At 41.2% G+C, this 27691-nt stretch overlaps 3 protein-coding genes across 6 annotated transcripts; 2 read left to right on the forward strand and 1 right to left on the reverse strand.

Annotated features, from left to right (window-relative positions):
• Nucleotides 1-355: 355 nt before the first annotated feature.
• Nucleotides 356-12329, forward strand: LOC311099477 (high affinity copper uptake protein 1-like). The gene is made up of 5 exons (XM_084140170.1): nucleotides 356-444; nucleotides 9197-9356; nucleotides 9638-9710; nucleotides 9869-10037; nucleotides 10503-12329. The coding sequence occupies exons 2-5, from the start codon at nucleotides 9210-9212 to the stop codon at nucleotides 10702-10704; spliced, it is 591 nt and encodes a 196-aa protein (XP_083996296.1). The 5' UTR covers nucleotides 356-444; nucleotides 9197-9209; the 3' UTR covers nucleotides 10705-12329.
• A 114-nt stretch (nucleotides 12330-12443) lies between these two features.
• LOC311099476 (U4/U6 small nuclear ribonucleoprotein Prp4-like) lies at nucleotides 12444-27332 on the forward strand. Of its 4 annotated transcripts, none has more exons than XM_084140169.1 (14): nucleotides 12444-12527; nucleotides 19859-20065; nucleotides 20173-20359; nucleotides 20615-20702; nucleotides 20822-20901; nucleotides 21037-21130; nucleotides 21224-21318; nucleotides 22005-22063; nucleotides 23690-23813; nucleotides 24073-24162; nucleotides 24362-24484; nucleotides 25599-25706; nucleotides 25898-26016; nucleotides 26669-27332. In XM_084140169.1, the coding sequence occupies exons 2-14, from the start codon at nucleotides 19906-19908 to the stop codon at nucleotides 26860-26862; spliced, it is 1521 nt and encodes a 506-aa protein (XP_083996295.1). In that variant the 5' UTR covers nucleotides 12444-12527; nucleotides 19859-19905; the 3' UTR covers nucleotides 26863-27332. The 4 variants fall into 4 exon arrangements, with proteins under 4 accessions (XP_083996295.1, XP_083996293.1, XP_083996292.1 ...); XM_084140167.1 differs by lacking the exon at nucleotides 12444-12527 and adding an exon at nucleotides 19201-19463; XM_084140166.1 differs by lacking the exon at nucleotides 12444-12527 and adding an exon at nucleotides 19413-19755.
• cdc26 (cell division cycle 26 homolog) lies at nucleotides 12573-13763 on the reverse strand. Its single transcript, XM_084140171.1, has 2 exons — nucleotides 13083-13763; nucleotides 12573-12909 (listed from the first exon to the last, which is right to left on the reverse strand). Exons 1-2 carry the CDS (start codon nucleotides 13161-13163, stop codon nucleotides 12724-12726), a joined length of 267 nt encoding a protein of 88 aa, XP_083996297.1. The 5' UTR covers nucleotides 13164-13763; the 3' UTR covers nucleotides 12573-12723.
• Nucleotides 27333-27691: the final 359 nt, after the last annotated feature.

Here is a 27691-nt window from a genome sequence, read left to right on the forward strand (position 1 = left end):
ATGATCAATTAATTTGATCAGACATTTTTTCTTGTGTTACACTATAGGCTAGCTGATGTGGGTTTTACCAAACAAATAAGTGAGTGGACATCCCATTATTTCATCAGCTAATGTATGTTTTGTCCAGCGCTTTATTTGCTTTTTGTAATGACTATTTTCCTGGGGGGGAGGGTGACAAACCCATGTGATTGGCTGGATTAGAGGAAATGAGAGGCAGATGAAAGGTCACATGAGGAGGGTAGTCATGAGAGAGCAACTTTGTGCACAACACACATTCACATTCCCACTCTGACACACTTTCACTCTCTCCCTGACTCGAGCAGGAGAGCACACTCAGGATCAGACTACACACCTGTACGCATTGATAGGTTGCATGAACACACACGTATTGACAAGTATCTTGTCATTGATTTGGCTGTAACAGAGGCGTGGTGAGACATTTGGGTAAGTTTTAAAATGTGAGATTTTATCTGGAATAAAACTATTTCATATAAATTATCGAAACAAGAATGTTTAGGCTACCATTTAATATTATACATTTTCCTTGTATGAAATGTATTTCAGCTGTTTTTACTTCCACATGCTCCAAACAGTCTTTGACTGTTCTGGAAGGAAAGCATGGACTGTTTCTATGTATAGCTCAACTGAGGAAGCTAATATATGCAGGGTTAATTTAGGCTATTATCCACAGTACTTTGAGAGCAGTCGTTTCTAGTGTGAGTCATATCTACATGATGATCACCATTGTTTTTTTTATTTAAGGGGCTAGATCAGCTTTAAAATTGCAGATATATTGTGGGTTCTATCAATGTAATTGTTTGCATCATTTCCAATCCCCAAAAATATTATTTTATAAATAAATATATTTTCCTTTATTTTCCCCTAACCCTACCTCCCCTCCCCTAATTGGAGTAAACTAATGGACAACTATACTTAGGCTTCTACTTCCAGCTTATACATACTATATACATTTTATGGATATGGTACATTTTACATTAGTTATATCTTTATTGAATTTTTTTATCCCACCCTTCAGCCACCCATCTATCTCTAAAAACATCCAGTCTTGACCTTTCTATTCTCATAGTTTCCACAGATTCTAAATGAAAGATGAACATCTTTACTAAAAGTACTATTATATTATTGATAGACTGACCATGGCTTTTCAAGTCACCCAGCAGTGCTATTTGCAAAGATAGATTTAAGTAAATATTGTGATTTTCAGCCATTCCTGAACCTGCAACCTAAAACAAGCTACATACAGTGCATTCGGAAAGTATTCAGACCCCTTGACTTTTTTCACATCTTGTTATGTTAAAGCCTTATTCTAAAATTGATTAAATTGTTTTTTTTCCTCATCAATCTACACACAATACCCCATAATGACAAAGCAAAAACAGGTTTTTAGAAATTTGTGCAAATTTATAAAAAATAAAAAACGGAAATATTACATTTACATAAGTATTCAGACCCTTTACTCAGTACTTTGTTGAAGCATCTGTGGCAGCGATTACAGCCTTGAGTCGTCTTAGGTATGACTCTACAAGCTTGGCACACCTGTATTTGGGGAGTTTCTCCCATTCTTCTCTGCAGATCCTCTCAAGCTCTGTCAGGTTGGATGGGGAGCGTCGCTGCACAGCTATTTTCAGATGTAGCCTCTGTCTGGGCCACTCAAGGACATTCAGATACTTTTCCCGAAGCCACTCCTGCGTTGTCTTGGCTGTGTGTTTAGGGTCGTTGTCCTGTTGGAAGGTGAACCTTCGCCCCAGTCTGAGGTCCTGAGCAGGTTTTCATCAAGGATCAAAAATCCCTTCCCAACACAGAACTGGTATACTTTTTTGTATCAACCCAATTGTGGTCTTTTATTACATTTACATTTTAGTCATTTAGCAGACGCTCTTATCCAGAGCGACTTACAGTTAGTGAGTGCATACATTATTTTTTTAATTTTTCATACTGGCCCCCCGTGGGAATCGAACCCACAACCCTGGCGTTGCAAACGCCATGTTCTACCAACTGAGCTACATCCCTGCCGGCCATTCCCTCCCCTACCCTGGACCAATTGTGCCCCGCCCCATGGGTCTCCCGGTCGCGGCCGGCTACGACAGAGCCTGGATTCGAACCAGGATCTCTAGTGGCACAGCTAGCACTGCGATGCAGTGCCTTAGATCACTGCGCCACTCGGGAGGGCTTGCCTCCTCCATTTTTGCGGTAATGCTGCAATCAGTTGGTTGTAATTTTGGATAGAGCAGACATTTCCATATATATTTTTTAGCTCCATGTGTGACAACGCCCCCAGTCCTATTTATTATATCATAAACAAAGATTATACCCTTTTAAACGTTTTTTCTCCAAAAATAACCAGCTTGTTTTAAAAATAGTGATATTTTGGATATTATTTAATTTTCAAATAACTGAAAGTGAGAGGTTGTAGTCTGAATAAATGGGAAAAGGCCATTTTTGAACATAGGGTGAGACATTCTTCCTAATCTACTGGAGAACCAGTTCGGATATAAGTATAACTTTTGTATGACTGAAGCCTTTAGTGAGAGGTCCAATGTTTTAATATTTCATAATTTTAGTCCTCAGAATTCATATTCATTATATAAATAGACCCGTTTAATTTTGTCTTGCTTGCCATTCCAAATAAAGTGGCATCTTTTTTGCTCATATAATTTTAAAAAACAAGTTGTTTGGTGTAGGCAGGGCCATCAGTAAATAGGTAAACTGGGATATGACTAAAAAATTTATCAGGGGGAATTTTCCACAAATAGACAAGTATTTACCTTTCCATGGTAGCAAGATGTTATCTATTTTTGCTAACTTTCTATTAAAATATATTGTATTGAGATCATTTATTTTTTTCGGGATATGAACACAGAGTATGTCCACTTCACTGTCATACCATTTTATTGGTAAACGACACAATAATGTAAACATTTTATTTTTTTAGCGATCCAATACATAATATGGGACACTAATCATAGTTTGGTTGTAATCCAGAGAGGTTAGAGAAGTTATCTAGATCCTCTATGAGGCAGTGCAGGGATCGATATTGCAGATTTAAAAGAAAACATGAGTCTTCAGCGTACAATGACACCTTTGTTTTTACTGTTGAATCTGATTTTAATAGCTAACATTTCTATGGCCATAATAAATACATATGCCAATAGTGGACAACCTTGTTTTACTCCTCTTGACAGTTTAATACTTTCTGAGAAGTAGCCATCATTTACACCTGGGGTTACTATACATCACTTTAACTCATTGTATAAGAGATTCTCCAAAATTAAAATAGTCCATGCATTTATATACTGAACAAAAATATAAATGCAACATGCAACAATTTCAAAGATTTCAGTTACAGTTCATATAAGAAATCAGTAAATTTAAATAAATAAATTAGGCCCCCCCCCCCCCAGACGATCCCACAGGTGAAGAAGCCGGGTGTGGACGTCCTGCGCTGGCGTGGTTACACGTGGTCTGCAGTTGTGAGGCTGGTTGGACGTACTGCCAAATTCTCTAAAACGAGGTTGGAGGCAGCTTATGGTAGAGAAATAAACATTCAATTCTCTGGCAACAGCTCTGGTGGACATTCCTGCAGTCAGCGTGCCAATTGCATGCTCCCTCATTGGCATTGTGTTGTGTGACAATACTGCACATTTTAAAGTGGCCTTTTATTGTCCACAGCACAAGGTGCACCTGTGTAATGATCATGCTGTTTAATCAGCTTCTTGATATACCACACCTGTCAGGTGGATGGATTATCTTGGCAAAGGAGAAATGCTCACTAACAGGGATATAAACAAATTTGTGCACAAAATTTGAGATAAGCTTTTTCTGCTAATGGAACATTTTGGGGATTTTTCATTTCAGCTCAGGAAACATGGGACCAACACTTTACATGTTGCGTTTATTTTTGTTCAGTGTATATAATTTCTAGTCGTACTTTATCAAAGGCCTTTTCACCATTTGTTGTAACGATCTTCCTACATTTCGTAGCTTACTTCATGAGTTAAACTTGTGTGTGTTGTTTCTGAGGAATTCCACTCACATACATACAAAACCATTTAGTGAGGATTTGCTTTGGTTAAAGATCACTGAGTTCACAGGTTTATGATTCCATGACTTGCAGGAACATTTCACAATGGCTTTTACAACCTCATGTGGAGTGCAATTGTAATGAAAATTCTCTGAACTCAGAGAGACAAGGGTGTAGCTCGACTCTAGACTGTTCTTGTCTTGCTTTAAAGCAGTGGTTCTCAACTGGGTTTGCCTCGGGACCCAAATTGAACCAGGTTTTCTCAGTCGCAAACCAATATACATCGTGAAAAACAATCGCCAAATACAATCTGGAAAACTATTTTTAATACTATATTGATACATGTAGCAATTATATGACAAGGGAACAACGTTCCCACCTCTTTCATTGTCAGTAATAGAATTTTGCCCATTTTCTTGATGAAGAATGTTGATAAACTCACAATAGTGCGCTCTATATTGAAAATCGTGATAAAAAAATAATGAGTTCATTATCATTTCTACCTGGTTTAAGTTGTTTAATTTCAGACTGGAGTATTATTTCATAAAACACTCAGACACCCACGGTTATATGAAGGTTTGGCTTGGAGAGTCCAAAAGCGAAGGGAAAAGGTGAGAGGAGGAGAGTGCGTAGATCCGAGAAGGAATTATACAACCAGAAAAGTTATTATGCTGTATGTGGCTGCTATGAAAGTGAACTGTGTGTGCGGGTGATCAGGGGTGTATTCATTCCGCCAATTCTGTTGCAAAACGTTTGTTTCTTAAACAGATGCAAACTAAATGAAACGGGATGGACCTATCTGAATTTCAGTTGCAAAACAACTGTTTGGACTAATGATTACACCCCAGATCAGCTAGATGCAGCCAAGAGTGTGCAAGGCGGTATTGAATGCGTCACTCAAATTCGAGTATCATGTAGTAGCCAAACCTGTCAACATTACATTGAGCTGGGCCCCGTGTAGCTCAGTTGGTAGAGCATGGCGTTTGCAACGCCAGGGTTGTGGGTTCGTTTCCCACGGGAGGCCAGTATGAAAAATGTATGCACTCACTAACTGTAAGTCGCTCTGGATAAGAGCGTCTGCTAAATTACTAAAATGTAAATGAATGTAATATGAATGACAGTCATCCAATATGCTGTAATAGAAATAAGGTCATGCTCATAAAAATATATATATATCGTCCTCCCTAATCTTAAACTGCACCCACCGCCACTGATGTCTACCTGAGTCTTGCCTGTTTGTTCTGGTGAGGGTTATACTTTTGGGAATGGCTAACTTCTCACTGTGGCAGCAACTGAGTCTAGCAGAGCAGAATAGAACAACATGAGGCAACAGAGGTTTTGACTGGAAACCAGCAGGTTAAATTATATGATTTTGTGTCTTTTCATTTAGATTCTCGATGTCTCTTTTCCTTGTCCGCTGATGTCATTGGTTTCTCCCTTGGTGTGTTCTAGACCTTTTCGTATATCATGTTTTTCTCTAATTGATTGACATTGATGTCAATTAAGTGGGAATTTATTGGCCATTAGATTAGTAAGGGTCCTGATGGAGCTCTCGAGTCAAGTGGCTAATTCTTCCTCTTTGAATGATTGCTCTCTCTCTCTCTCTCTCAAGTAGGGAGTGAAGGTGCTTTTAAGGTGACATGTCTAGTAGATTTGGATGAACCTGAAGCTGTGTATGAAATAGCCTTGGCACACAGTGGTCCAAACTGGCTTCACAGTTCTTGGGACCATGTGGTTCTAGCTGTAGCCTAATATGTGTCTGTTCTTTCCTCAATTTGTGTACTCTTCAGATCCAACAAACGCAACTATAATTAGCCTAACCATTGTAATTGCATTATCAATAACTAGATTACAAAATGGCAACGCTGTAATCGTTATCTTGAACTATAAACATTTATAGTCTGGATACTGTGCTTCCTTTTGCACGTACTTGATGTCCTAGCTAATTTCCGATTTATACGAAATTGTTTGACTACAGAGGTAGCAAAACTGTACTTCAAATCTATGATACTCCCCCACTTAACATACTGTTTGGCTAGTTGGGCCCAAGCTTGCTGTACAACAGTAAGACCTATTCAGTCTGTCTACAAACAGGCTCACAAATTGCTTGATAGGAAGCCCAATAGCCATCATCACTGTCACATCCTTAGAAAGCATGAGCTCCTGAGTTGGGAAAATCTTGTGCAATACACCGATGCATGTCTTGTATTCAAGATCCTAAATGGCTTGGCTCCCCCTCCACTCAGTATTTTTGTTAAACAGAAAACCCAAACATATGGCAGCAGATCCACAAGGTCTGCCATGAGAGGTGACTGTGTAGTTCCCCTAAGGAAAAGCACCTTTAGTAAATCCGCTTTTTCTGTGAGAGCTTCCCATGTCTGGAATACACTGCCATCAGACACACATAACTGCACCACATATCACACTTTCACAAAATGCTTGAAGACATGGCTAAAGGTCAATCAGATTTGTGAACATGGTCCCTAGCTGTGTGTTGCCGCTTTCCATGTCTGTTGTCTGTAACTTGTGAGGTGTGGAAACACGTTGTTGCTTTTATGAATTTTGTCTTGCTGCTTTTTGTTCTATGTTGCTCTGTCTGTATGCTACGTCTTGCTTGTTCTATGTTGCTATGTCTGTATGCTATGTCTTGTTCTATGTTGTTATTGTCTATATTGTAATTGTTTTTAATAACCTGCCCAGGGACTGCGGTTGAAAATTAGCCGGCTGGCTAAAACCGGCACTTTTACTGAAACGTTGATTAATGTGCACTGTCCCTGTAAAAATAAACTTAAACTCAAACTCAAGAAAACAGTTTCAATCAGCGTTTACAATAGACCCCAGTCAGCATTCTCCACCAGTGGGTTCAGTACAGTAGGTTGGGGTTCATGGTTAAAACACCTCTCAGCTGAACCACACCATCACTGTCTCTCCATAGCAATAACACTGGGCACTTTGGAGACTTTGACTGACTCGTTTAATTACGGTCTTAACTTTTTAATCGGTGCTAACCAAGGCGCATTAGAGAGGATCTGGTGCCAAGCCAAGGACCAGGCTACTCCAAGTCTGAGTGATTACCCACTTTATCCCTCTTTAAGCTCACAGAGTCAAACACGGACCTGTGTCCTCATAAACCTGGAAAATGTGGTTTGAGAGGACCTAAATTCGATTCAATGTGCAGGCACCTGGAAAATTGCACACTAAGCGTTTTTCCTGGACGATAATAAGCAAGAGTCCTACAATGCTGCTAAGGCAATAGGGTGGGGCAATGTTCCCTCTAAACTGCGTGCATGGGCAGAAGAAATATCAGCCCACAGAGAGAAGCACAAGATTGAACTTCACTCAACTTTCTAGAGTTTTCCCTGTTAACACTATCAACACTTCCCTTTACTGTGGCAATTGTGATCGAATCAACGCAATATTAGCCACTTCCAATGCAACATACCGAAACAAAATGAACTATGCAAGACTTTTAGTATGCAAAACTAACTATGCAAGAGATGTTGATGTAGGCAGAACGCATCGGAGTAGAATTCTATTGCATTGACACGCAGGACTCAGCCAGTACTCTACACAGACCGGTGTGGCATAACCAATCAGAGCTACAGTAGGCCTATATGCAAATAGACCATTGCCATATATGGATCTGTGCCATTTACTTTGAACTGGACTGTGTTTATAGCATGAGCGGTCGTGAGTAGATGCGCTTTGTTTGAGATCAAAGCGAGAGCTGCATGTAGCCACGTGTGCACATTTTGTTCATATCCTTTGCTAGTTAGTGAGTTATTAGCCCAGTTATAGATCATTTGTAGTCAGCAATAGGGGAGTGATTGCTTCCTACAAGAGCCCCACAGTGGAGGTGTCATAATACCCATAAAACCTAGCGGTCAAACAGGGAAATGGTTCCAATCGTTTTTCCACCATTCATTTTGTCTGGTTTTAGAAACACTTAAAATAAGGTCTGTGTTTCGTGTAGGCTTACCCTGGTGTGACGTTTTGATAACTATGTAAATCTCTCTCAGGCAAGGTGACTTTTATCAATATATTCGGCTCTATTTACGCTGATTCAAAAATGCAAATTAGCATCAACGTAGAAATCATGCAAGACTACAAATCTCTGCAAGCTCCTGCACGTCATCTCTAGCTGACACCTTTGCTAACAGGCATTATCAATTTACAACTTGCACAAGACAGTTCACAGAATTTTAAATTTAAAGAAATGTAGCCAATTTATTCATTTCTAAATTTAGCTAACATTAGATAGTTCATCTGGAGATTCTTACCTTTGCCTCGAATCAGGCAGTCTCGTCCAGATCATAATGGCATCTGTAGTTCTTTATGATAGCCACATTAGCAGCTAATTAGCATTTCATTTTTGTGGGGTAAATAGAGGCGACTATGTTGATAGAAAATCACCTTGTCCTAGAGAGATTTACACGGTTATCAAAATGTCACGCCAGGGTAAGCCTACACGAAACACAGCCCTTATTTTAAGTGTTTATAAAATTAATGGTGGAAAAACTATTAGAACCATTTCCTTGTTTGACCGCAAGGTTTTATTGGTATTATGACTCCTACTGTGGTACTCTATAGGCAGAGTGTAGCATAATTTTTCTGATTGTATGGGAATAATAATGCTTTTTATTTTGTAAAGTGGTTTCTTGCATCAAACAACAACATTTTCAGTCACCACCTTGTCTGAAGGACAAGTGGATCAACAGGTTAATGTCAAGCCCTGCATGTTGTTTTCAAAGGTCTCATGGAATGTAGGCCTACATTGAACACCCCACATTGGCTGCTACTGTAGGCTGAATGATAGAACAGCTATGTCCATGTTAAAATGTTATGGGATGCATTTTCTCCATTGTTTTTAATGGTAGGCCACTCTGGTAGACCTACATTATGATCAAATAGCCACAGTAGCCTACTTGGCCACTGTTAAAACTGTAACTTAAAGCAGGTACAGCCTCAGTGTGCACAGTAAACGCGTGTTGGAAGTTGCACAGAATTTTCACAACGTTCAGGTTTGCCCTAAGCAAGAATTTTCGAAACACCTTTGATACCTACAACAAAAGCTACCTGTCGTGGACAAATTAGTCTGTGTGAAGTGTGCATGACTGATGTGTATTTTGTGTCTGTATTTCCTGGTTCTTGCAGTCCTACAGTACAGATGAACATGGACACGCACCATGAGCACCACGACCACGGCAACGGCAACATGGCTGGCACCGTGGCTCCTCCCATGGGGACAGACTCCCATGGGGATGGAGGAGGGCATGGAATAGGACACTGTGCAGGAGGGGGAATGATGATGATGGTGAGTGGGCCTTGCCAAACAACCCGAGGCCACATCCGTAAATAAATCACACACTAATTTCTCTCTGTTACAGTGTGGGATTTATTTAGGCTTGGCACCCCGTCTCTGCACTTTCTACCACCTCTCACAAAGTTGCAAATCTGATTAAGATGAATGGTTTTAAACTGTAGTTCAAACGGCCTGCTTGACATTTTTCTCTGCTGTGTGAGCTGAATCACTGTAAAACCCTTGGTTCTGTAGGTGTGTAATACTATTTATTGTTTTCTATTCCTCTTCTGAAGCAAATGACCTTCTACTTTGGCTACACAAACGTGGAGCTGCTGTTTGCCGGTTTGATCATCAACACACCTGGAGGTAAGTGTGTTTGTGTTTCCAGAATGCATTTGAAGACTTGAAATGTAGTACAAAAAGTATTTTATGACCATGGCCATTAACAGTTCATTATTATCCCCAAAAATACAAATTTGAATATCTAACCAAAATTAACATCTCGACCATGTCTCCTCTCTCAGAGATGGCAGGGGCCTGCATTGGTTGTTTCATGCTGGCTGTGCTCTACGAAGGACTGAAGATCAGCAGGGAGTTCCTGCTGAGGAGGAACCAGGTCAACGTGCGCTATAACTCCATGCCTGTCCCAGGAGCAGACGGCACCATGCTTATGGAGACCCACAAGACTGTAGGGTGAGTGAGACCAAATATGCAACAGGCCTCCTCACTAAACAGACACACAGTAGTACTGTAGTGAAGTGTTCCAGTTTACACCCCAAATGTGAGACTTCTAGACATGGCAGCCAAAAAAGGATAATATCTCCACATTAACTTGTAGTAGGACATTTTGAAGCTTTATAAACATTTGGTGGGTGCTTATATTTGTCCAATTTCAAGTATGTATTAATACGCATGTGTGAATCTGAAATGTTTTTTACATATCCCAACTCTCCCTGAGACACCCTCACAGACTGGCCAAATGCTCTAACCACTAGGCTACCTGCTGCCCTGCCTTACTGTTTGTGGGGAATGTTGTGGCCATAACATGAATTAAAAAATGTCTAAGTAGCCACTAACACCAGACTTGCAGAGTGCTGTGAATGAATTGATTGAAAAGAATCCTTTTAATAATCCTGTTTCCTTCTCTCTCCCCTGCAGCCAGCGGATGCTGAGTCTGTCCCACTTATTGCAGACAGTGTTACACATCATCCAGGTGGTGGTCAGCTACTTCCTTATGTTGGTCTTCATGACCTACAACGCTTACCTGTGTATCGCCGTGGCAGCGGGGGCCGGGGTGGGATATTTCTTATTCAGCTGGAAAAAGGCTGTGGTTGTCGACATCACCGAACACTGTCACTAACACCCCCACCTGGTCTTTATTCATCCTCCCACACACATAAACACACACACAGGCATTCTCCTTTCAATCCCCATCGTCATCATCATACATCCAGTTGTATATACATGTATCACATTTGGACAGTTCACTTTGTCACACTAAAGCTGCTCGATGGCAAATGTGAATTATGACATTTTACATTTTAGCAGACGCTCTTATTCAGAGCGACTTACAGTTAGTGAGAGCATACTTTTTTTTCTCTTCATACGGTGACCATGAGTTTTTACATTTGTGACAGTCTGTCCTATTGGTAGCTCTAGAAGACTACCTGTGTCACCGTAACACGATGTTGGTATTCCAAATGCTTGCTGCTGTTATACCAACATACCCCCCCTCCGTCTCAATCTCCACGTCTCTGTGAAAAGAGCTAAACATCCACTCTTCCCCCAGTCGTGCAATTCTCAGTCTATTTGTATTATTGCGCAACAATCAGTGCACGTTCAGCCTTATAGCATCGGACCTAGGCTCTTCTGCTCACACAGGGCATTTGCAACAACTTTCTCCTTGAAGAACAGTGTGCTGGTGCAAGCAGTGAGTAGTTAAATGAATAGGGCCTAGAGTAGCTCCTAACCAGGGAAAAATGCTGGGCTCTGGCATTCTGAAGCCAAGTCATATCTGCATTCCATCTGACAATCCGGTGGGGGCCATACATAATCAGTGTCTCACAACAGGAGTCAAAGGTCATACTTGAGATTGTGTGGGCCCCATGGGTCTCCCAGTCGCGGCCGGCTACGACAGAGCCTGGATTCGAACCAGGATCTCTAGTGGCACAGCTTGCACTGCGATGCAGTGCCTTAGACCACTGCACCACTCGGGAGACAAGTGGCGCAGTCAACACAACATGGATACTAGTGTCCTTATTGGAGCAAGTCTTCCAGTCCCAAGGACAAGCAGAGAACTCTGGGAAAGTAGGAGGCTGGATCCAGTGCTTTCTCAGACTGGCCTAGTACCACATGATTTCTGCACTTCTTGTGACCTATCGGTGCTTAGGCCGCACACTACTGACAGTACATACTTTTACAGAAGGGGGATTTCTATGAAGTAGAACCTAAAGAGAAAATATTTCACTTTTAGGTATGTCTTTTTCATTTCTTAATGTTGTGCTTTTTTTTTCCATTTCTGAGATAAATTACTGTAGTAAAATGTTTATCAGTTGCCTGAGTGACATTGTGCTGTGTCTGGTTTGGGGGTCAAATTCCCAATTGCTATAACTGGATTTAACAGCCACACGTTCTCATTACATTACAATCAAGCCAGGGACATTAATAGTTAGTGTATACTTGAACATATAACCGTTTCTGCTTTACCACGTGGGATCATGTATAAAGAGGATATTAGTATAGTCTACTGTACAAACCGAGTGTTGAAGCAAATTGGCCAAAACAACAGTGGGAATCTGACCAGCACTCTAGCGCATCATCAGTGTGAACATGTCTGTATAGCTTTACATATTTACAGTACTATAATCTTTTTAGAGAAAACAAGTAATAAATGGTATCATTCAAGAACTGTATTTGTTTGATTCTGTTGCATTCTCCGGTCCTTGACATAATGCGGCCTTGTAGGCAAATAAAAGTACAATCATACCATTGTAAGTAATAACTGATTAGTTATCAAGTCCATTCAGTTCATCCATCTTTCCACAGATGCTACCTTCACCTTCCTGGGACTACAAAGTCTGGATGTTTGTAATAAAGGAGGGAAACCGCTGTACACAACCGCTCCCATCAAACATTAAATTGTACAAAAGGCCACACTTTGTATCGCAAGTCATAACTTTTCAGGTAAATGCAGCAACATTACTTTAGACTGTTATAAATGCAAAGTGATCCTCAAAGTACACATTTATTTGTAGAGATATACTTATCTCAGGTAAACAAATATCCCTGACTATGTCAAGAGCACAGTCACTGTGCCAACCACACACCAATGCTGGAGGGGCCAACAGTTTTAGCAGTCTCTAATGTGTCCATTAGGAACCTAAAATTGCAGGTTTCCAAAGAGCGATGGCAAGGTGTTGGGTTTAGGATGGGGCTTGTAGCCTATTCTCTCATTGATCATCTGTTCCCGTGTCTTCCCATCCCCTGTTCCACTACTGGCCCCCACCATGTCACTCGACATCGCCACGCCAACAACATCCACCTCATCTCGCTGTTTCTTCCGACTCTGAAAGAGAAAATAAGTGTGGGTGGTAGTTAGACAAATGGAAGTTCTGCTAATCATCAAGCTTTTCTTGCAAAGTCCATGGGGACTGCATTGTTCATACACTAATAAGATGGTATTTTATGCTTTTATACCTGCAAATACTATAGATTATTCATGATAGTGTGGCTACTCACCTCAAGCTCTTTCTTGACACTCTCGAACTCCTCAGTGTCATCCAACTTCAGCTCCAGACGGGTGGGCTTTCTCCGCAGCATCTTCTACCCACTAGCTGGGAAGCAGATGTGCAGTATCAATTAATACTTATTCACACAAGTGCCCTAGGAAACTGCTGTACTATTATCGCTGGCTAATGATAGAAAAAGGTGATAAGTCAAGTGCTGAGTGCAATAGGTAGCATTAAATCACTTACTGTATATGAAATTACTACACAAAATTAGTAATTTTTGTTCATTCTGCATTGTTGAAAAAGGACACGTAAGTAATAATGTCACTGTTAGTCTACACCTGTTGTTTACGAAGCCTGTGACAAATAACATTTGATTTGATTTAGGCTACCAAAGAAATTAATTGCACTCAAATCTCTGCAACGTCCTACTCCTAGCTAGCTAACTAGCAAGCTAGCTAGTTAGTAACGGCGCGTTAGCTGGCTAACTGGATCAAAGACTACAAAGACAGACCAAACTTGGCAAAAGAGACCAAAATAGCGAGCTCTCCACGTCAATACTTCGTCTCTGAGACACAATGAAACAGGCAAATCGTTCATATTTACTTACATTTTGTTGTTGTTTTTTGTATATAAGCTAGCTAGCCACGCTCTGTAGAATCCGCCATAAATTGACGAAAAGCTTCTGGGTAAAGTAGTTTTTCAGCAGTGCCCCGCGTGGGCGTGTTTGACCCATAGAGCTCGCCATCGTGTAGTCCTAAAACCCGTAAATTAGTTACCTCTGGTTCGTTCTGGTTCGTTCAGCCATTCAAATGAATTGGAAAGCATAGGGTTTTGGGATAAATGCCGAAAATTATACGTTTTGTTCTATGAAATAATATCAGTCAATTAAAATGACCTTTATGAATTATTAAGCCTTTATATGCTTTTTTTTTTTTTTATTACATAAATGCTTAAAAATTCACAAGTTTGCTGATGAATATTATTTTATAGAACAAAACATATAAGATCTCCTAAGCCTGTGTTTACCACAGACCTTATTTGGTCCAACGAACCATGGCGGAAATGGCAATAGTAACGTCATATTTTTGTAGGCACTATCCCCGCCATGGTTCGTTGGACAAAGCCTATGGGGAAATTAATGGTGATAAACGCCGAAATAAGGTATGTTTTAAACACAGGCTGATATGTTTTGTTCTATGAGATCATCTTCATCAACTAAAGTACCTTTTTGGTGAATTTTGAAACATTTATGTTATCAAAAACAGCACAAAGGTTTCATCGTTCATAAAGGTAATGTTAACTGACAGATATTATCTTATAGAACAAAACGTATAACATCTCCTAAGCCTGTGTTAACCTCAGACCTTATTTTCGACATTTATCCCAAAACTATTTTCTTTCCCCATTAATTTCCCCCATAGAAATGGCTGAACGAAACAGAGGTAACACATTTCTGGGTTTTAGGACTACAAGCTGGCGAGCTCTATAGAGAGCAATAGTAATGGCATCTTTTTGTAAGCACTAACTCCACCACGTGGTTTCGACAAAGCCTATGGGGAAATTAATGAAGTTTTTGTAGGGTTTTTGGATAAATGCCGAAAATAAGGTCTGTGGTAAACACAGGCTTATGAGAGCTTATACGTTTTGTTCTATGAGATAATATTAGTCAGTTAACATGACCTTTGTGCTTTCTTTTTTATTACATAAACGCTTCAAAATTAGGAGATCTTATAAATGTTGTTCTATGAGATAATCTTCATAAGCTAATGTCACTTTTTGTGAATTTTGAATAATTTATGTAATCAAAGAAAGCACATAATTCATAAAGGTCATGTTAACTGACTGATATTATCTCATAGAACAAAACGTACGAGATATCCTAAACCTGTGTTAACCTCAGACCTTAATTTTCGGCGTTTATCTGAAAACCCCATTCTTTCCCCATACATTTTTGTCATAGGAATGGCTGAAGGAACCAGATGTAACTAATTTGGGGGTTTTAGTAGTACAAGCTGGCGAGCTCTATTGCAGCCGACTTTAAAGGGGAGTCAAGACTGACTAATCTACAAATCACCTTGCAACTACTCAATAGGCGCGTTTGATCGGTAAACCGAAATTAGACGACTGTAGACAGAAGCTGATGAGTAAACCAACTGCAAGTCGGACAATTTCTACTGTTTCTAGGAAACGCGACAATGGCAGACATGGCATTCGCCTTTGTTATTGCCGATGAAGTGGATGCTATCGAAATTCCACTTCTCCTACACGAAGCTTAACATGATCAACATGGTCCAAGGAATGAATATCCTGATGATAAGGAAATTAGATACCAGCCTAAGCTCTTTCTAACATTCACAAGACCAGGTAGTGAGTGCATAGGCTCCTAGAATGAGAACATATAGGTGTTTATGCTCTGTTGTTTACCATTACTTCATCCCCTTGTACTTGCCTCATTATTATTTGTGATTGTGCAACATGGAATTGTAACAGATGTGATTAAAATGGAGTCAACAAAGATTCTTACTGTATGGTAATTGATTGCATGTCAGCATCACTACAGCCTGCAGTGTATTTCTTTCATTCTCAGCCTTTATGTTGTTTCTGTCAGTAACCATGTAAAGAACAGAATTTGATTCAATCACATGAAAGACAAAACACTCACTGTACAGAAAAGTATTAGTTACTTTTTTAGTAGCTCAGCTGTGGTCCTCTGTAGCTCAGCTGGTAGAGCACGGCGCTTGTAACGCCAAGGTAGTGGGTTCGATCCCCGGGACCACCCATACACAAAAATGTATGCACGCATGACTGTAAGTCGCTTTGGATAAAAGCGTCTGCTAAATGGCATATTATTATTATTTATTATTATTAATACATGAACAGTACCAGTCAAAAGTTTGGACACCTACTCATTCAAGGGTTTTTCTTTATTTTTACTATTTTCTACATTGTAGAATAATAGTGAAGAAATCAACAAATAAAGAAAAACCCTTGAATGAGTAGGTGTGTCCAAACTTTTGACTGGTACTGTACATCAGTTCACATACTGGGTAAACAATACGAAAAGGATTAGACTACATATACAGCAGTTCATTTAAGTTACTAGGTAAACAATATGCCAAGGAGTCAAATGCACTTGGTATTGGTGTACTGCATTAGCATCGAATAGCCCCCGCGATATGCAACTTTTCAGGGAAGTTAGGAACCAATATACACAAGCAGTTAGGAAAGCAAAGGCTAGCTTTTTCAAACAGAAATGTGCATCCTGTAGCACTAACTCCAAAATGTTTTGGGACACTGTAAAGTCCATGGAGAATAAGAGCACCTCCTCCCAGCTGCCCATTGCACTGAGGCTAGGAAACACTATCACCACTGATAAATCTACAATAATTGAGAATTTCAACAAGCATTTTGCTACGGCTGGCCATGCTTTCCACTTGGCTACCACTACCCCGGCCACCAGCTCTGCACCCTCCGCTGCAACTTGCCCATGCCCCCCCTGCTGCTCCTTTACACAAATTCAGACAGCTGATGTTCTGAAAGAGCTGCAAAATCTGGACCCCTACAAATCATCTGGGTTAGACAATCTGGACCCTTTCTTTCTAAAAATAGCCGCCGAAATTGTCACAACCCCTATTACTAGCCTTTTCAACCTTTCTTTCGTAACGTCTGAGATCCCCAGAGATTGGAAAGCTGCCGCGGTCATCCCCCTCTTCAAAGGGGGTGACACTCTAGATCCAAACTGTTACAGACCTATATCCATCCTGCCCTGCCATTCGAACGTTTTTGAAAGCCAAGTTAACAAACAGATCACCGACCATTTCGAATCCCACCGTACCTTCTCCGCTATGCAATCCGGTTTCCGAGCTGGTCATGGGTGCACCTCAGCCACGCTCAAGGTCCTAAACGATATTATAACCGTGATCGATAATAGACAGTACTGTGCAGCCGTCTTCATCGACCTGGCCAAGGCTTTTGACTCTGTCAACCACCACATTCTTATTGGCAGACTAAATAGCCTTGGTTTCTCAAATGACTGCCTCGCCTGGTTCACCAACTACTTCTCAGATAGAGTTCAATGTGTCAAATTGGAGGGCCTGTTGTCTGGACCTATGGCAGTCTCTAAAATTGGAGGGCCTGTTGTCTGGACCTATGGCAGTCTCTATGGGGGTGCCACAGGGTTCAATTCTTGGGCCGACTCTTTTCTCTGTGTATATCAATGATGTCGCTCTTGCTGCTGGTGACTCTCAGATCCACCTCTACGCAGACGACACCATTTTGTATACATCTGGCCCTTTATTGGACACTGTGTTAACAAACCTCCAAACGAGCTTCAATGCCATACAACACTCCTTCCGTAGCTTCCAACTGCTCTTTAACACTAGTAAAACGAAATGCATCCTCTTCAATCGAACGCTGCTGGCACCCGCCCACCCGACTAGAATCACTACTCTCGACGTGTCAGACCTAGAGTATGTGGACAACTACAAATACCTAGGTGTCTGGTTAGACTGTAAACTCTCCTTCCAGACTCACATTAAGCATCTCCAATCCAAAGTTAAATCTAGAATCGGCTTCCTATTTCGCAACAAAGCCTCCTTCACTCATGCTGCCAAACATGCCCTTGTAAAACTGACTATCCTACCGATCCTTGACTTCGGCGATGTCATTTACAAAATAGCCTCCAACACTCTACTCAGCAAATTGGATGTAGTCTATCACAGTGCCATCCGTTTTGTCACCAAAGCCCCATATACTACCCATCACTGTGACCTGTACGCTCTTGTTGGCTGGTCCTCACTACATATTAGTCGCCAAACCCACTGGCTCCAGGCCATCTATAAATCACTGCTAGGCAAATCCCTGCCTTATCTTAGCTCATTGGTCACCATAGCAACACCCACCCGTAGTATGCGCTCCAGCAGGTATATCTCACTGGTCATCCCCAAAGCCAACACCTCCTTTGGCCGCCATTCCTTCCAGTTCTCTGCTGCCAATGACTGGAACGAACTGCAAAAATCTCTGAAGCTGGAGACTCTTATCTCCCTCACTAACTTTAAGCATCAGTTGTCAGAGCACCTTACCGATCACTGTACCTGTACACAGCCCATCTGAAATTAGCCCACCCAACTACCTCATCCCCATATTGTTATTTATTTTGCTAATTTGCACCCCAGTATCTCTATTTGCACATCATCTCTTGCACATCTATCATTCCAGTGTTAATACTAATTGTAATTATTTTGCACTATGGCCTATTTATTTCCTTACCTCCATAACTTGCTACATTTGCACACACTGTATATATATTTTCTGTTGTATTTTTGACTTTATGTTTTGTTTTACCCCATATGTAACTCTGTGTTGTTGTTTTTATCGCACTGCTTTGCTTTATCTTGGCCAGGTCGCAGTTGTAAATGAGAACTTGTTCTCAACTGGCTTACCTGGTTAAATAAAGGTGAAATAGAAAATTAAAAAATTGACCCCATGACTGGTGTCTGGGGTACTTGCTCATTAAGGGCCGGTTTCCCGGCACAGATTAAGCCTCTAAAATTGCCAGTGTAGAAATGTCTGACAATAGCCCATGTGTAGCCTACAATGTGTATTCCATTTTATTCACACTTCATAGACAATCAACCAATTAGAATTTGTTTGGTGACAACAATATTACAGACAAGACAATTGTAGGCTATAACATTTGACACAACATTACAGTAACATCTAGATAAATACATTAGCTATATTGTCACAAGTAGGATATTTCATTTATTTATGTTAGAAATGTGGATCATATGTAGGCCTATGTAATGAGATTGTAAGGATAAAGATGTATTAATGCTCTAAATAGTCATCCACCCTAAATTGTAAACATGCACTGATAATAACCAATGATAGTTGGTAACATCAACCATTTATGAGCATGTAGTGCCTTTTGCTTCCAAAAAAAACAGAAGGCTGTCTCCCACAATGCTTTAGTTCCGACTTCAAGTTGCAGTTGGTGAGGGTCAACTGCAGAAATTTCCAGTCGACTGCAGTCGAAAGTTCATGACCTTTGATCACATGGTTGTGCAGGTCATGCAGTCGACATGTCATCGCAAATCTGACATATACCCATAATGCAACACACTTTGAAAGGCGGTGACCAACGTTGGTCAACGTCTTGACAAAAGTGATCTGCTCGAACGCGCCCAATATTGTTTATAGATAAAGTCAGAATTTACCCATGATACATCACGGTTTGGATGCTCTCGAACACGGCCATTGGTTTGACCCAGAGGAAGATATTCGGTTTGACTCCTTTACACTAGATGTCGCTGTGAAATTTCAAACCAACTCTTTCGATAAACAACTTCCTGTGCACAGACGGCGATACGACGCGGCTACCACTTTTGTAATTTGATTTTGCTAGTTACTGTTCTTTTGTAGTTGCTTTGTTATTTCGAACCCAAGACTGAAATACAGTTAACGTAATCACCGTAAATGTTGAGCATTTTGTCTGTTTGGGGAATGCTTTTGCTGTTGGCAAACTGTTGAGTGCTGTTTGCTAACGTTAGCTAGCTAGGCTTCGTCAACGTGCTCTTGTGTAGGAAGGCAGCACAAACTCCCCAAGATTTTGTCAATGCATCTTAGTAATTTGATTTATTGATTAGGGACTTGGCTATTGTTGGTCAGCAAATTGCTAGGTACAGTAGTTTTACACTTTGCCTCATTAGCTATAGCGATTGAGGTGTTTTACTATCAAGTTATCATTCATTCATTTATCTGTGTATGTCTTGTCTATTCCAGGTCAGTATCATTGTGGTAAACAGTGGGACCAGACATAAGGACTAGAAATGTCTGACGATGAAGAAGCTCCGCTGGTGAAGAAGACCAGGATCTTCTATGGCAGTTTGGAGGAGAAGGAGAGGGAGAGGCTGGGACGAGAGGCCTCTGGGTCAGGCAAAGATTCTGTCAAAGCAGGAATCGAGGCTGGCAACATTAACATCTCCAGCGGTTAGTATACCAACCACAAACTGTCAACAAACACAAATCTGTATTTGAAAACAATTATGAAAAGTTTGTGGCGGTATCATCTAACTTATTATCTCCTCTCCCCTCAGGTGAGTCCCTTGAGCTTGAGGAACGTGTGAGTGAGCGCCAGTCTGAGGTATTGGCAGATTTTGAGCGCAGAAAGAGAGCGAGACAAATCACAGTATCCACAGATGATGCAGAGGTCAAAGCCTGCTTACGGGCCCTCAGGGAACCAATCACACTGTTTGGGGAGGGGCCTGCTGAGAGACGAGAGAGGTGAGGGACACAAGCATGGCTCTGTCCACCCCTTCTAATATTTGAATGTGTGAATGAACAATCCACACATCTGTGACCCTTTGCTGATGCTTTTACAACATGTTAACTCGCCAATTAAAACAGCAGTTTTGAAGAATTGCCTTAATGCTTTAACACACTGTATCGATAGTTATATTTTACTTGCATTATGTCCATCTTTACTCACAATCTCTCTTCCCCTCTCCCTGCTCAATTTGTACTTGCTCTCTTTTCCAGGCTAAGGAATATCCTCTCTGTAGTGGGTCCAGATGCATTGAAGAAATCTAAGAAGGATGATGAGAAATCCAAACGCTCCCAAGAGGAGGTATGATATGTGGCTTGACTCTCCTATATCTTTCTCTCACTACTACAACTTTTACAGTCAGTATTCATTCAATATGGAGATACACACATTTTATATATTCTCCTGTCCCCCTCTTTCAGTGTCAGCAGACGTGGTACCATGAGGGACCGACCACTCTTAAGGAGGCAAGGCTCTGGTTGGCCAGATACTCTCTGCCAAGGTACAGCTTTATTCTAATGTTGGACCATAGTTACCATGATGACAATGATAGTTTCAAAGGTTGTCTTAGAAAACTGAAGGGAATTGGTTTTTCAACAAAATTATATTCATAAAAACATGTGTGATGTCTCAACAGGGCCGTGAAAAGGTTAGAAGCCGCCAGAGCTCACAGGGAGATCCCAGAATCTACACGAACAGTCCGAACACAAGAACTTCACAAGACGCTCAGGGTACGTCCTCCATCAGTCTCCAAAAGCATGAAAGGACCTGTCTTGTTTGTGAAAAACAGTTGTAGAATGACATGATTTCCTCTGCCTATCCAGAACCTGAATAACTTCTGCAGTCAGATTGGTGACGACAGGCCTATATCCTTTTGCCAGTTCAGCCCCAACTCCAAAATGCTGGTGACTGCATCTTGGTGAGTCCCCTCTCTCAGTGCACCGCACAGGCAGCAGTGAGCAATGTTACATGCACACAATAATACGATTATTATGGATAGTCCGATTTAATATAGTAGTTTGTTTAAAATGTTTACGTACTTTGCAAGGAGAACGATGTCCCTAATAATCATGTTTACATGGAAATCAGGCTACTGATGGAACATTTGATGAATGCAGAAAATCGGCAATCAAAATAAACTTTCTACCACAGTGACCATTTTTGATTCTGAGTTTGGACATATAACGTTTGTATGTGAACTCTTTCTAAGATGCATACTTTCAGTTTTTCCGAACTCACTTCACTCTCGCATAAGAGGGAGGCTTGCGCTAGCCTGTGCTGGCAAATGCGCAGATCAAATACATAGCTGGAACGCTGATTAAGCTGTTTACGTGTCCTAATAATTCAAACGATTTTTCAGAAAATCAGGTGTTTTAATCGGCGTATGCTTATTTAGATTTTGACTTTACGCCAGATATGCATAGTAAAGTGTTTACATTAGAATTTCTATACTCAGCCTACTGCCGTAATTGGTTTACTATCAAATTATTAGTGTGCATGTAAACGTACTGAATGACTTTGGGTGTGTTTTGTATTTAAAATGTTGCTATCAAAAAGGTATGTGTGACTTTTCCCTCAGTCTTCCTGACTTGTTTTTCTCTCTAGGAGTGGCCTGTGTAAACTGTGGAATGCTCCTGACTGTACCCTTGTCCGTACCCTTCGGGGTAAGAAGAATCTCTTATTTTCCTCAATCCTTTTCCCCCTTCTTTGCAATTACTCTTTGCTTGGGCTACTGAAGTCTGTAATAATTCTGAAGTAAAATAAAAGTATTTCCAAACCTTATACAGTGAGGGGGAAAAAGTATTTGATCCCCTGCTGATTTTGTACGTTTGCCCACTGACAAAGACATGATCAGTCTATAATTTTAATGGTAGGTTTATTTAAACAGTGAGAGACAGAATAACAACAAAAAAATCCAGAAAAACCCATGTCAAAAATGTTATAAATTGATTTGCATTTTAATGAGGGAAATAAGTATTTGACCCCTCTGCAAAACATGACTTAGTACTTGGTGGCAAAACCCTTGTTGGCAATCACAGAGGTCAGATGTTTCTTGTAGTTGGACACCAGGTTTGCACACATCTCAGGAGGGATTTTGTCCCACTCCTCTTTGCAGATCTTCTCCAAGTCATTAAGGTTTCGAGCCTGACGTTTGGCAACTCGAACCTTCAGCTCCCTCCACAGATTTTCTATGGGATTAAGGTCTGGAGACTGGCTAGGCCACTCCAGGACCTTAATGTGCTTCTTGAGCCACTCCTTTGTTGCCTTGGCTGTGTGTTTTGGGTCATTGTCATGCTGGAATACCCATCCATGACCCATTTTCAATGCCCTGGCTGAGGGAAGGAGGTTCTCACCCAAGATTTGACGGTACATGGCCCCGTCCATCGTCCCTTTGATGCGGTGAAGTTGTCCTGTCCCCTTAGCAGAAAAACACCCCCAAAGCATAATGTTTCCACCTCCATGTTTGACGGTGGGGATGGTGTTCTTGGGGTCATAGGCAGCATTCCTCCTCCTCCAAACACGTTGAGTTGATGCCAAAGAGCTTGATTCTGGTCTCATCTGACCACAACACTTTCACCCAGTTCTCCTCTGAATCATTCAGATGTTCATTGGAAAACTTCAGACGGGCATGTATATGTGCTTTCTTGAGCAGGGGGACCTTGTGGGTGCTGCAGGATTTCAGTCCTTCACGGCGTAGTGTGTTACCAATTGTTTTCTTGGTGACTATGGTCCCAGCTGTCTTGAGATCATTGACAAGATCCTCCCGTGTAGTTCTGGGCTGATTCCTCACCGTTCTCATGATCATTGCAACTCCACGAGGTGAGGTCTTGCATGGAGTCCCAGGCCGAGGGAGATTGACAGTTATTTTATGTTTCTTCCATTTGCGAATAATCGCACCAACTGTTGTCACCTTCTCACCAAGCTGCTTGGCGATGGTCTTGTAGCCCATTCCAGCCTTGTGTAGGTCTACAATCTTGTTCATGACATCCTTGGAGAGCTCTTTGGTCTTGGCCATGGTGGAGAGTTTGGAATCTGATTGATTGATTGCTTCTGTGGACAGGTGTCTTTTATACAGGTAACAAGCTGAGATTAGGAGTGTGCTCCTAATCTCAGCTCGTTACCTGTATAAAAGACACCTGGGAGCCAGAAATCTTTCTGATAGAGAGGGGGTCAAATACTTATTTCCCTCAATAAAATGCAAATCAATGTATAACATTTTTGACATGTGTTTTTCAGGATTTATTTGTGCATCCTTATCATCTTGTGTTGTTCTCTTTCCCTCCCTTCAGGCCACAACACCCACGTGGGGGCCATCTGTTTCCATCCTCAGGCCACTCTGACTCTGGACGACTCTGATGTTAACATGGCCTCCTGTGCTGCCGACGGCTCCGTCAAACTCTGGAGTCTGGACAGGTCTGCTCTGGTTGCTATCATACTGTGTGTCTGTCTTTATCTCCATCTGTCAAATAAGGGAGACTACCTAATGGTTAATAAAATATTATTCAGGAAAAAAGGGTGAGGGGTCGACAAAAGCAGTGTAGGTTTTTCCCAAATGTTCGTCAGGTATCATCATAAACCGTAGCTGAGGTTGTGGAGTTAGTTGTGAAATGAATGGTGGCGATTTAAAATGCATGTCGATGTTTTGTGACCATGGTGACCCCTCTCTTTACAGTGATGTACCTGTAGCTGACATCGAGGGCCACTCCATGAGGGTGGCAAGAGTAGCCTGGCACCCCTCTGGAAGGTTCCTGGGCACCACCTGGTGGGTGAATTTATTCTGAAGCATTATTTAACCCCGGCACGTCAGTTGAGAACTCCAGGCAATACAATAAAAACGAAACATGATCACTTGTACCAAATGTCTCAACCATAGAAATAGATCAATCGTACTCTGGCCAGACTTGAGTTGTTCAAATTGAATCTGAAGTGGGGCTTAATCCTCTCTCCCCTCTCCTTGGCAGTTATGATAATTCATGGAGGCTGTGGGACCTGGAGGCCCAGGAGGAGATCCTGCACCAAGAGGGACACAGTAAAGGAGTCCATGACATGCAATTCCACCCTGATGGATCTCTGGCAGCTACTGGGTAAGATCTCACTGGATATGCTATGAAAGTCAATGTCAGTTGACTAGTCAATGTCATTGAAAGTCAATGTCAGTTGAAAGTCAATGTCCTCTGTAGCTCAGCTGGTAGAGCACGGCGCTTGTAACGCCAAGGTAGTGGGTTCGATCCCCGGGACCACCCATACACAAAAAATGTATGCACGCATGACTGTAAGTCGCTTTGGATAAAAGCGTCTGCTAAATGGCATATTATTATATTATTATTGTCAATATTTGTTTACAATACGTCATTATTGGAGATACTGTTGAATATATCCCTGAAGCGTAATTAATTTCTGTGTTCTCTTTTGGTTTTCCCTGCACATGCTGTTGCAATGGATGTTGCCAGCAAATCTAGCAAATGGCGGGTGACTTTTGTAGAGTATTAACCCATTATTTTTTACAACAAACCTTGGCTTCAGATAACTGTGATCTCAGTGCCCTCCCCAAAACTAAGATATTATCTAGAAAAGGCTTTAATCAACCCCGTAATTGAAGTGCCGTCAGGTCATAGAGCAGATCTAGATTAGCCTATTAAAGGGAGTGGTCGCTATAGTAAAACAATGGTCTGATTTAATAGTCTGTTTTAATGAAGGCTAGTAATGTCCACCCAGTTATCTCAATTAGAGGCTTGGCAGAACAAGAGCCTCTCAGTGGCTGGCTTGGTCTGAATCATACAGGGATGTTCCCTTCATCTCCCTTCGTCATAATAACATGCTGCCTTACACACACACACACACTACTCTTTCAGTGCACATTGATCTCATGCATATAATCAACTCAATCTACTACCTGAACAATTTGGAGGACTGAGAAGGTTTAGCAGCTCGTTCTGTGCTGTTATAACTGGTTATAACCTCCTAAATGGAAATGAAGGCAGATGCGACAAACCGGCTACATGTGACACATTAGAGCTGACGTTGTGTTTGTGTACAGATGTATCTTTTTGTTTGTTTTAAAGCATCTTGACTGGTGCAATTCAGCACAGAATGATTTACAGTAGAAAGAATGACAGATCCCTATTTAGCCCTCATCATCTGTACTGTTGGTTGAATCCTAGTTTGCTTCACTACACAATATTCATCTCTCTTTCTCAGGGGTCTGGATTCATTTGGGCGTATTTGGGACCTTCGCACCGGGCGCTGTGTGATGTTCCTGGAGGGCCACCTCAAAGAGATCTACAGCATCGACTTCTCTCCCAACGGGTAAATGACATGGAAGATACTGTGTTATTCATATCTTATGGATAGGGCCAGATATTCCTGAACATGTGATCTAGAACTACAGCCCAGAGTTATTCAATGGTGAAGAAGAACTCCTGGCCCTACTTATTGATGATGATAAGCAGGAGGGTGTTTATAGGTCCACTAATGAAACCATCTTCTCCTCCGTTTAGCTACCACGCAGCAACAGGAAGTGGGGATAACACCTGTAAGGTGTGGGACCTTCGTCGCAGGAAGTGCATCTACACCATCCCCTCCCATCAGAACCTGGTGTCCTCTGTCAAATTCCAGCGTGAGTTTCTCCAGGTCCCAGAGGCCTCCTTTAATTAAGCAATTGAGTGATCACAGGGTTGAAAGTTCTCCGTCACTGCGACGGATTTCCGTCATATGGATGACACATTAGGTTAGAATGTCTAAAACTAGATAGAAAGTATGTAGAAATGATAATGGACCTATACATTTTCAAATAACTGCCCTTTTTCTGGCCCGCAAATCGATTTTGACAAACAAATCAGACATAAAAACATATGTGCAGCCCTACGTTGAATTTTGAAATTCCAAATGTGGCCCTCAAGCCAAAAAGTTTAGAGATCGACTTTAGTTTCAGCCATGGGATTTTTTTTGCAACAGCTCAATCTATCACACACACTTTTGGAGGACTGAGAAAGTTTAGCGGCTTGTTCTGTGCTGTTATAACTGGTTATAACCTCCTAAATGGAAAATAAGGCAGATGCAATAACCGGCTCTATAAGACACTTAAGAACTGATGTTGTGTTTGTGAACATAATTTTGGACTTTTAATAACAATGTCTTAACCTTTCAAAAAGTCTGAACTCTAAGTCTAGCTGGATAAAAAAAGCAGTTCATATGCAGAGTTTGAGTTGTATCTTTCTGTTGCAATATTTCTGTGTTCACATTTCCCTCCATCAATCTCCCTCTCTTAGCCAATAATGGTCACTTCCTCCTGACCGGGGCCTATGACAACACAGCCAAGGTGTGGACCCACCCGGGCTGGTCCCCCCTGAAGACCCTGGCGGGCCACGAGGGCAAGGTGATGGGCGTGGACATGTCCCCTGACGGACAGCTCATCGCCACCTGCTCCTACGACCGCACCTTCAAGCTCTGGATGTCAGAGTGAGGAGGAGAGGAAGGACCACCCATAGAAATACCCATAGAACCCATAGAAATAGAATGACTTTCTATGGTACTAACTGTAACCATACCTGTACTACCATAGAAATAGAATGACATTCTATTTCTATGGTAATACCTGACTGTCATTCCATGCAAATAGAAGAATGTTGAACCAAGATCTGCAAAAAATTAACTTCTCGATTGATTGATTAATCTGAACATCCTAAATATTCTGAATTTGTCTGATTGACATTTAGTAGATGGTTCAATTATTATTGAACAACAACATTTGAGGCTGTTGATGTTGTCTACAACTTTGAAGTTGTGGACATACCTTCTGTCCTTTCTCCCAGATTCTTATTTTTTTTTTTTTATAACATTGTTTTAGGTGATTTTTAAACACAATGAGTCATTTGGGGTCAGAAGTTGATCCAATTGCCATTTGTTTTGGTTTTTAATAAAAACAAACTCCATAATATCTTTCATTATTTTACACTTCCACATGACAAAATGGTTACATACATACATTAAACACACTTAGAAATGATACTATAACTCAAAAAGGTGTGCATATAATGATACTTTCAACAGTTGACTGTTCCACAAGGTACCAATAGGCCATATGTCCAGTTGCTTATTTGAAAGGAGGCAGCCGAGGATTCTTTGGGTTGTAGGCAAGCTCAAAATGGAGGTCCTTATCAAGCATCCCATTTTGAGGGCTGAAACATTCTTTCTCCTATGAGTCTTCAAAACAAATCATACACAGACGGTGTGTCTTTGTAAAACGATACCGACACAATGTTGTCCCCCACACAACTTTGTCTCCTGACCAA

This window comes from Coregonus lavaretus (assembly GCF_964263955.1).
Source record: "Coregonus lavaretus genome assembly, chromosome: 24".
NCBI lineage: Eukaryota > Metazoa > Chordata > Actinopteri > Salmoniformes > Salmonidae > Coregonus > Coregonus lavaretus.

Coding starts and splice junctions, on each gene's coding strand:
- cdc26 (XM_084140171.1), bottom strand. CDS start 13,163: ATGCTGCGGAGAAAGCCCACCCGTCTGGAGCTGAAGTTGGATGACACT. Junction 12,910..13,082: donor GTGTCAAGAAAGAGCTTGAG/GTGAGTAGCCAC, acceptor TTTCTCTTTCAG/AGTCGGAAGAAACAGCGAGA.
- LOC311099477 (XM_084140170.1), top strand. CDS start 9,210: ATGAACATGGACACGCACCATGAGCACCACGACCACGGCAACGGCAAC. Junction 9,357..9,637: donor GAGGGGGAATGATGATGATG/GTGAGTGGGCCT, acceptor CCTCTTCTGAAG/CAAATGACCTTCTACTTTGG. Junction 10,038..10,502: donor GAGACCCACAAGACTGTAGG/GTGAGTGAGACC, acceptor TCTCCCCTGCAG/CCAGCGGATGCTGAGTCTGT.
- LOC311099476 (XM_084140169.1), top strand. CDS start 19,906: ATGTCTGACGATGAAGAAGCTCCGCTGGTGAAGAAGACCAGGATCTTC. Junction 20,902..21,036: donor GCCAGATACTCTCTGCCAAG/GTACAGCTTTAT, acceptor ATGTCTCAACAG/GGCCGTGAAAAGGTTAGAAG. Junction 21,319..22,004: donor ATGCTGGTGACTGCATCTTG/GTGAGTCCCCTC, acceptor TTTTCTCTCTAG/GAGTGGCCTGTGTAAACTGT.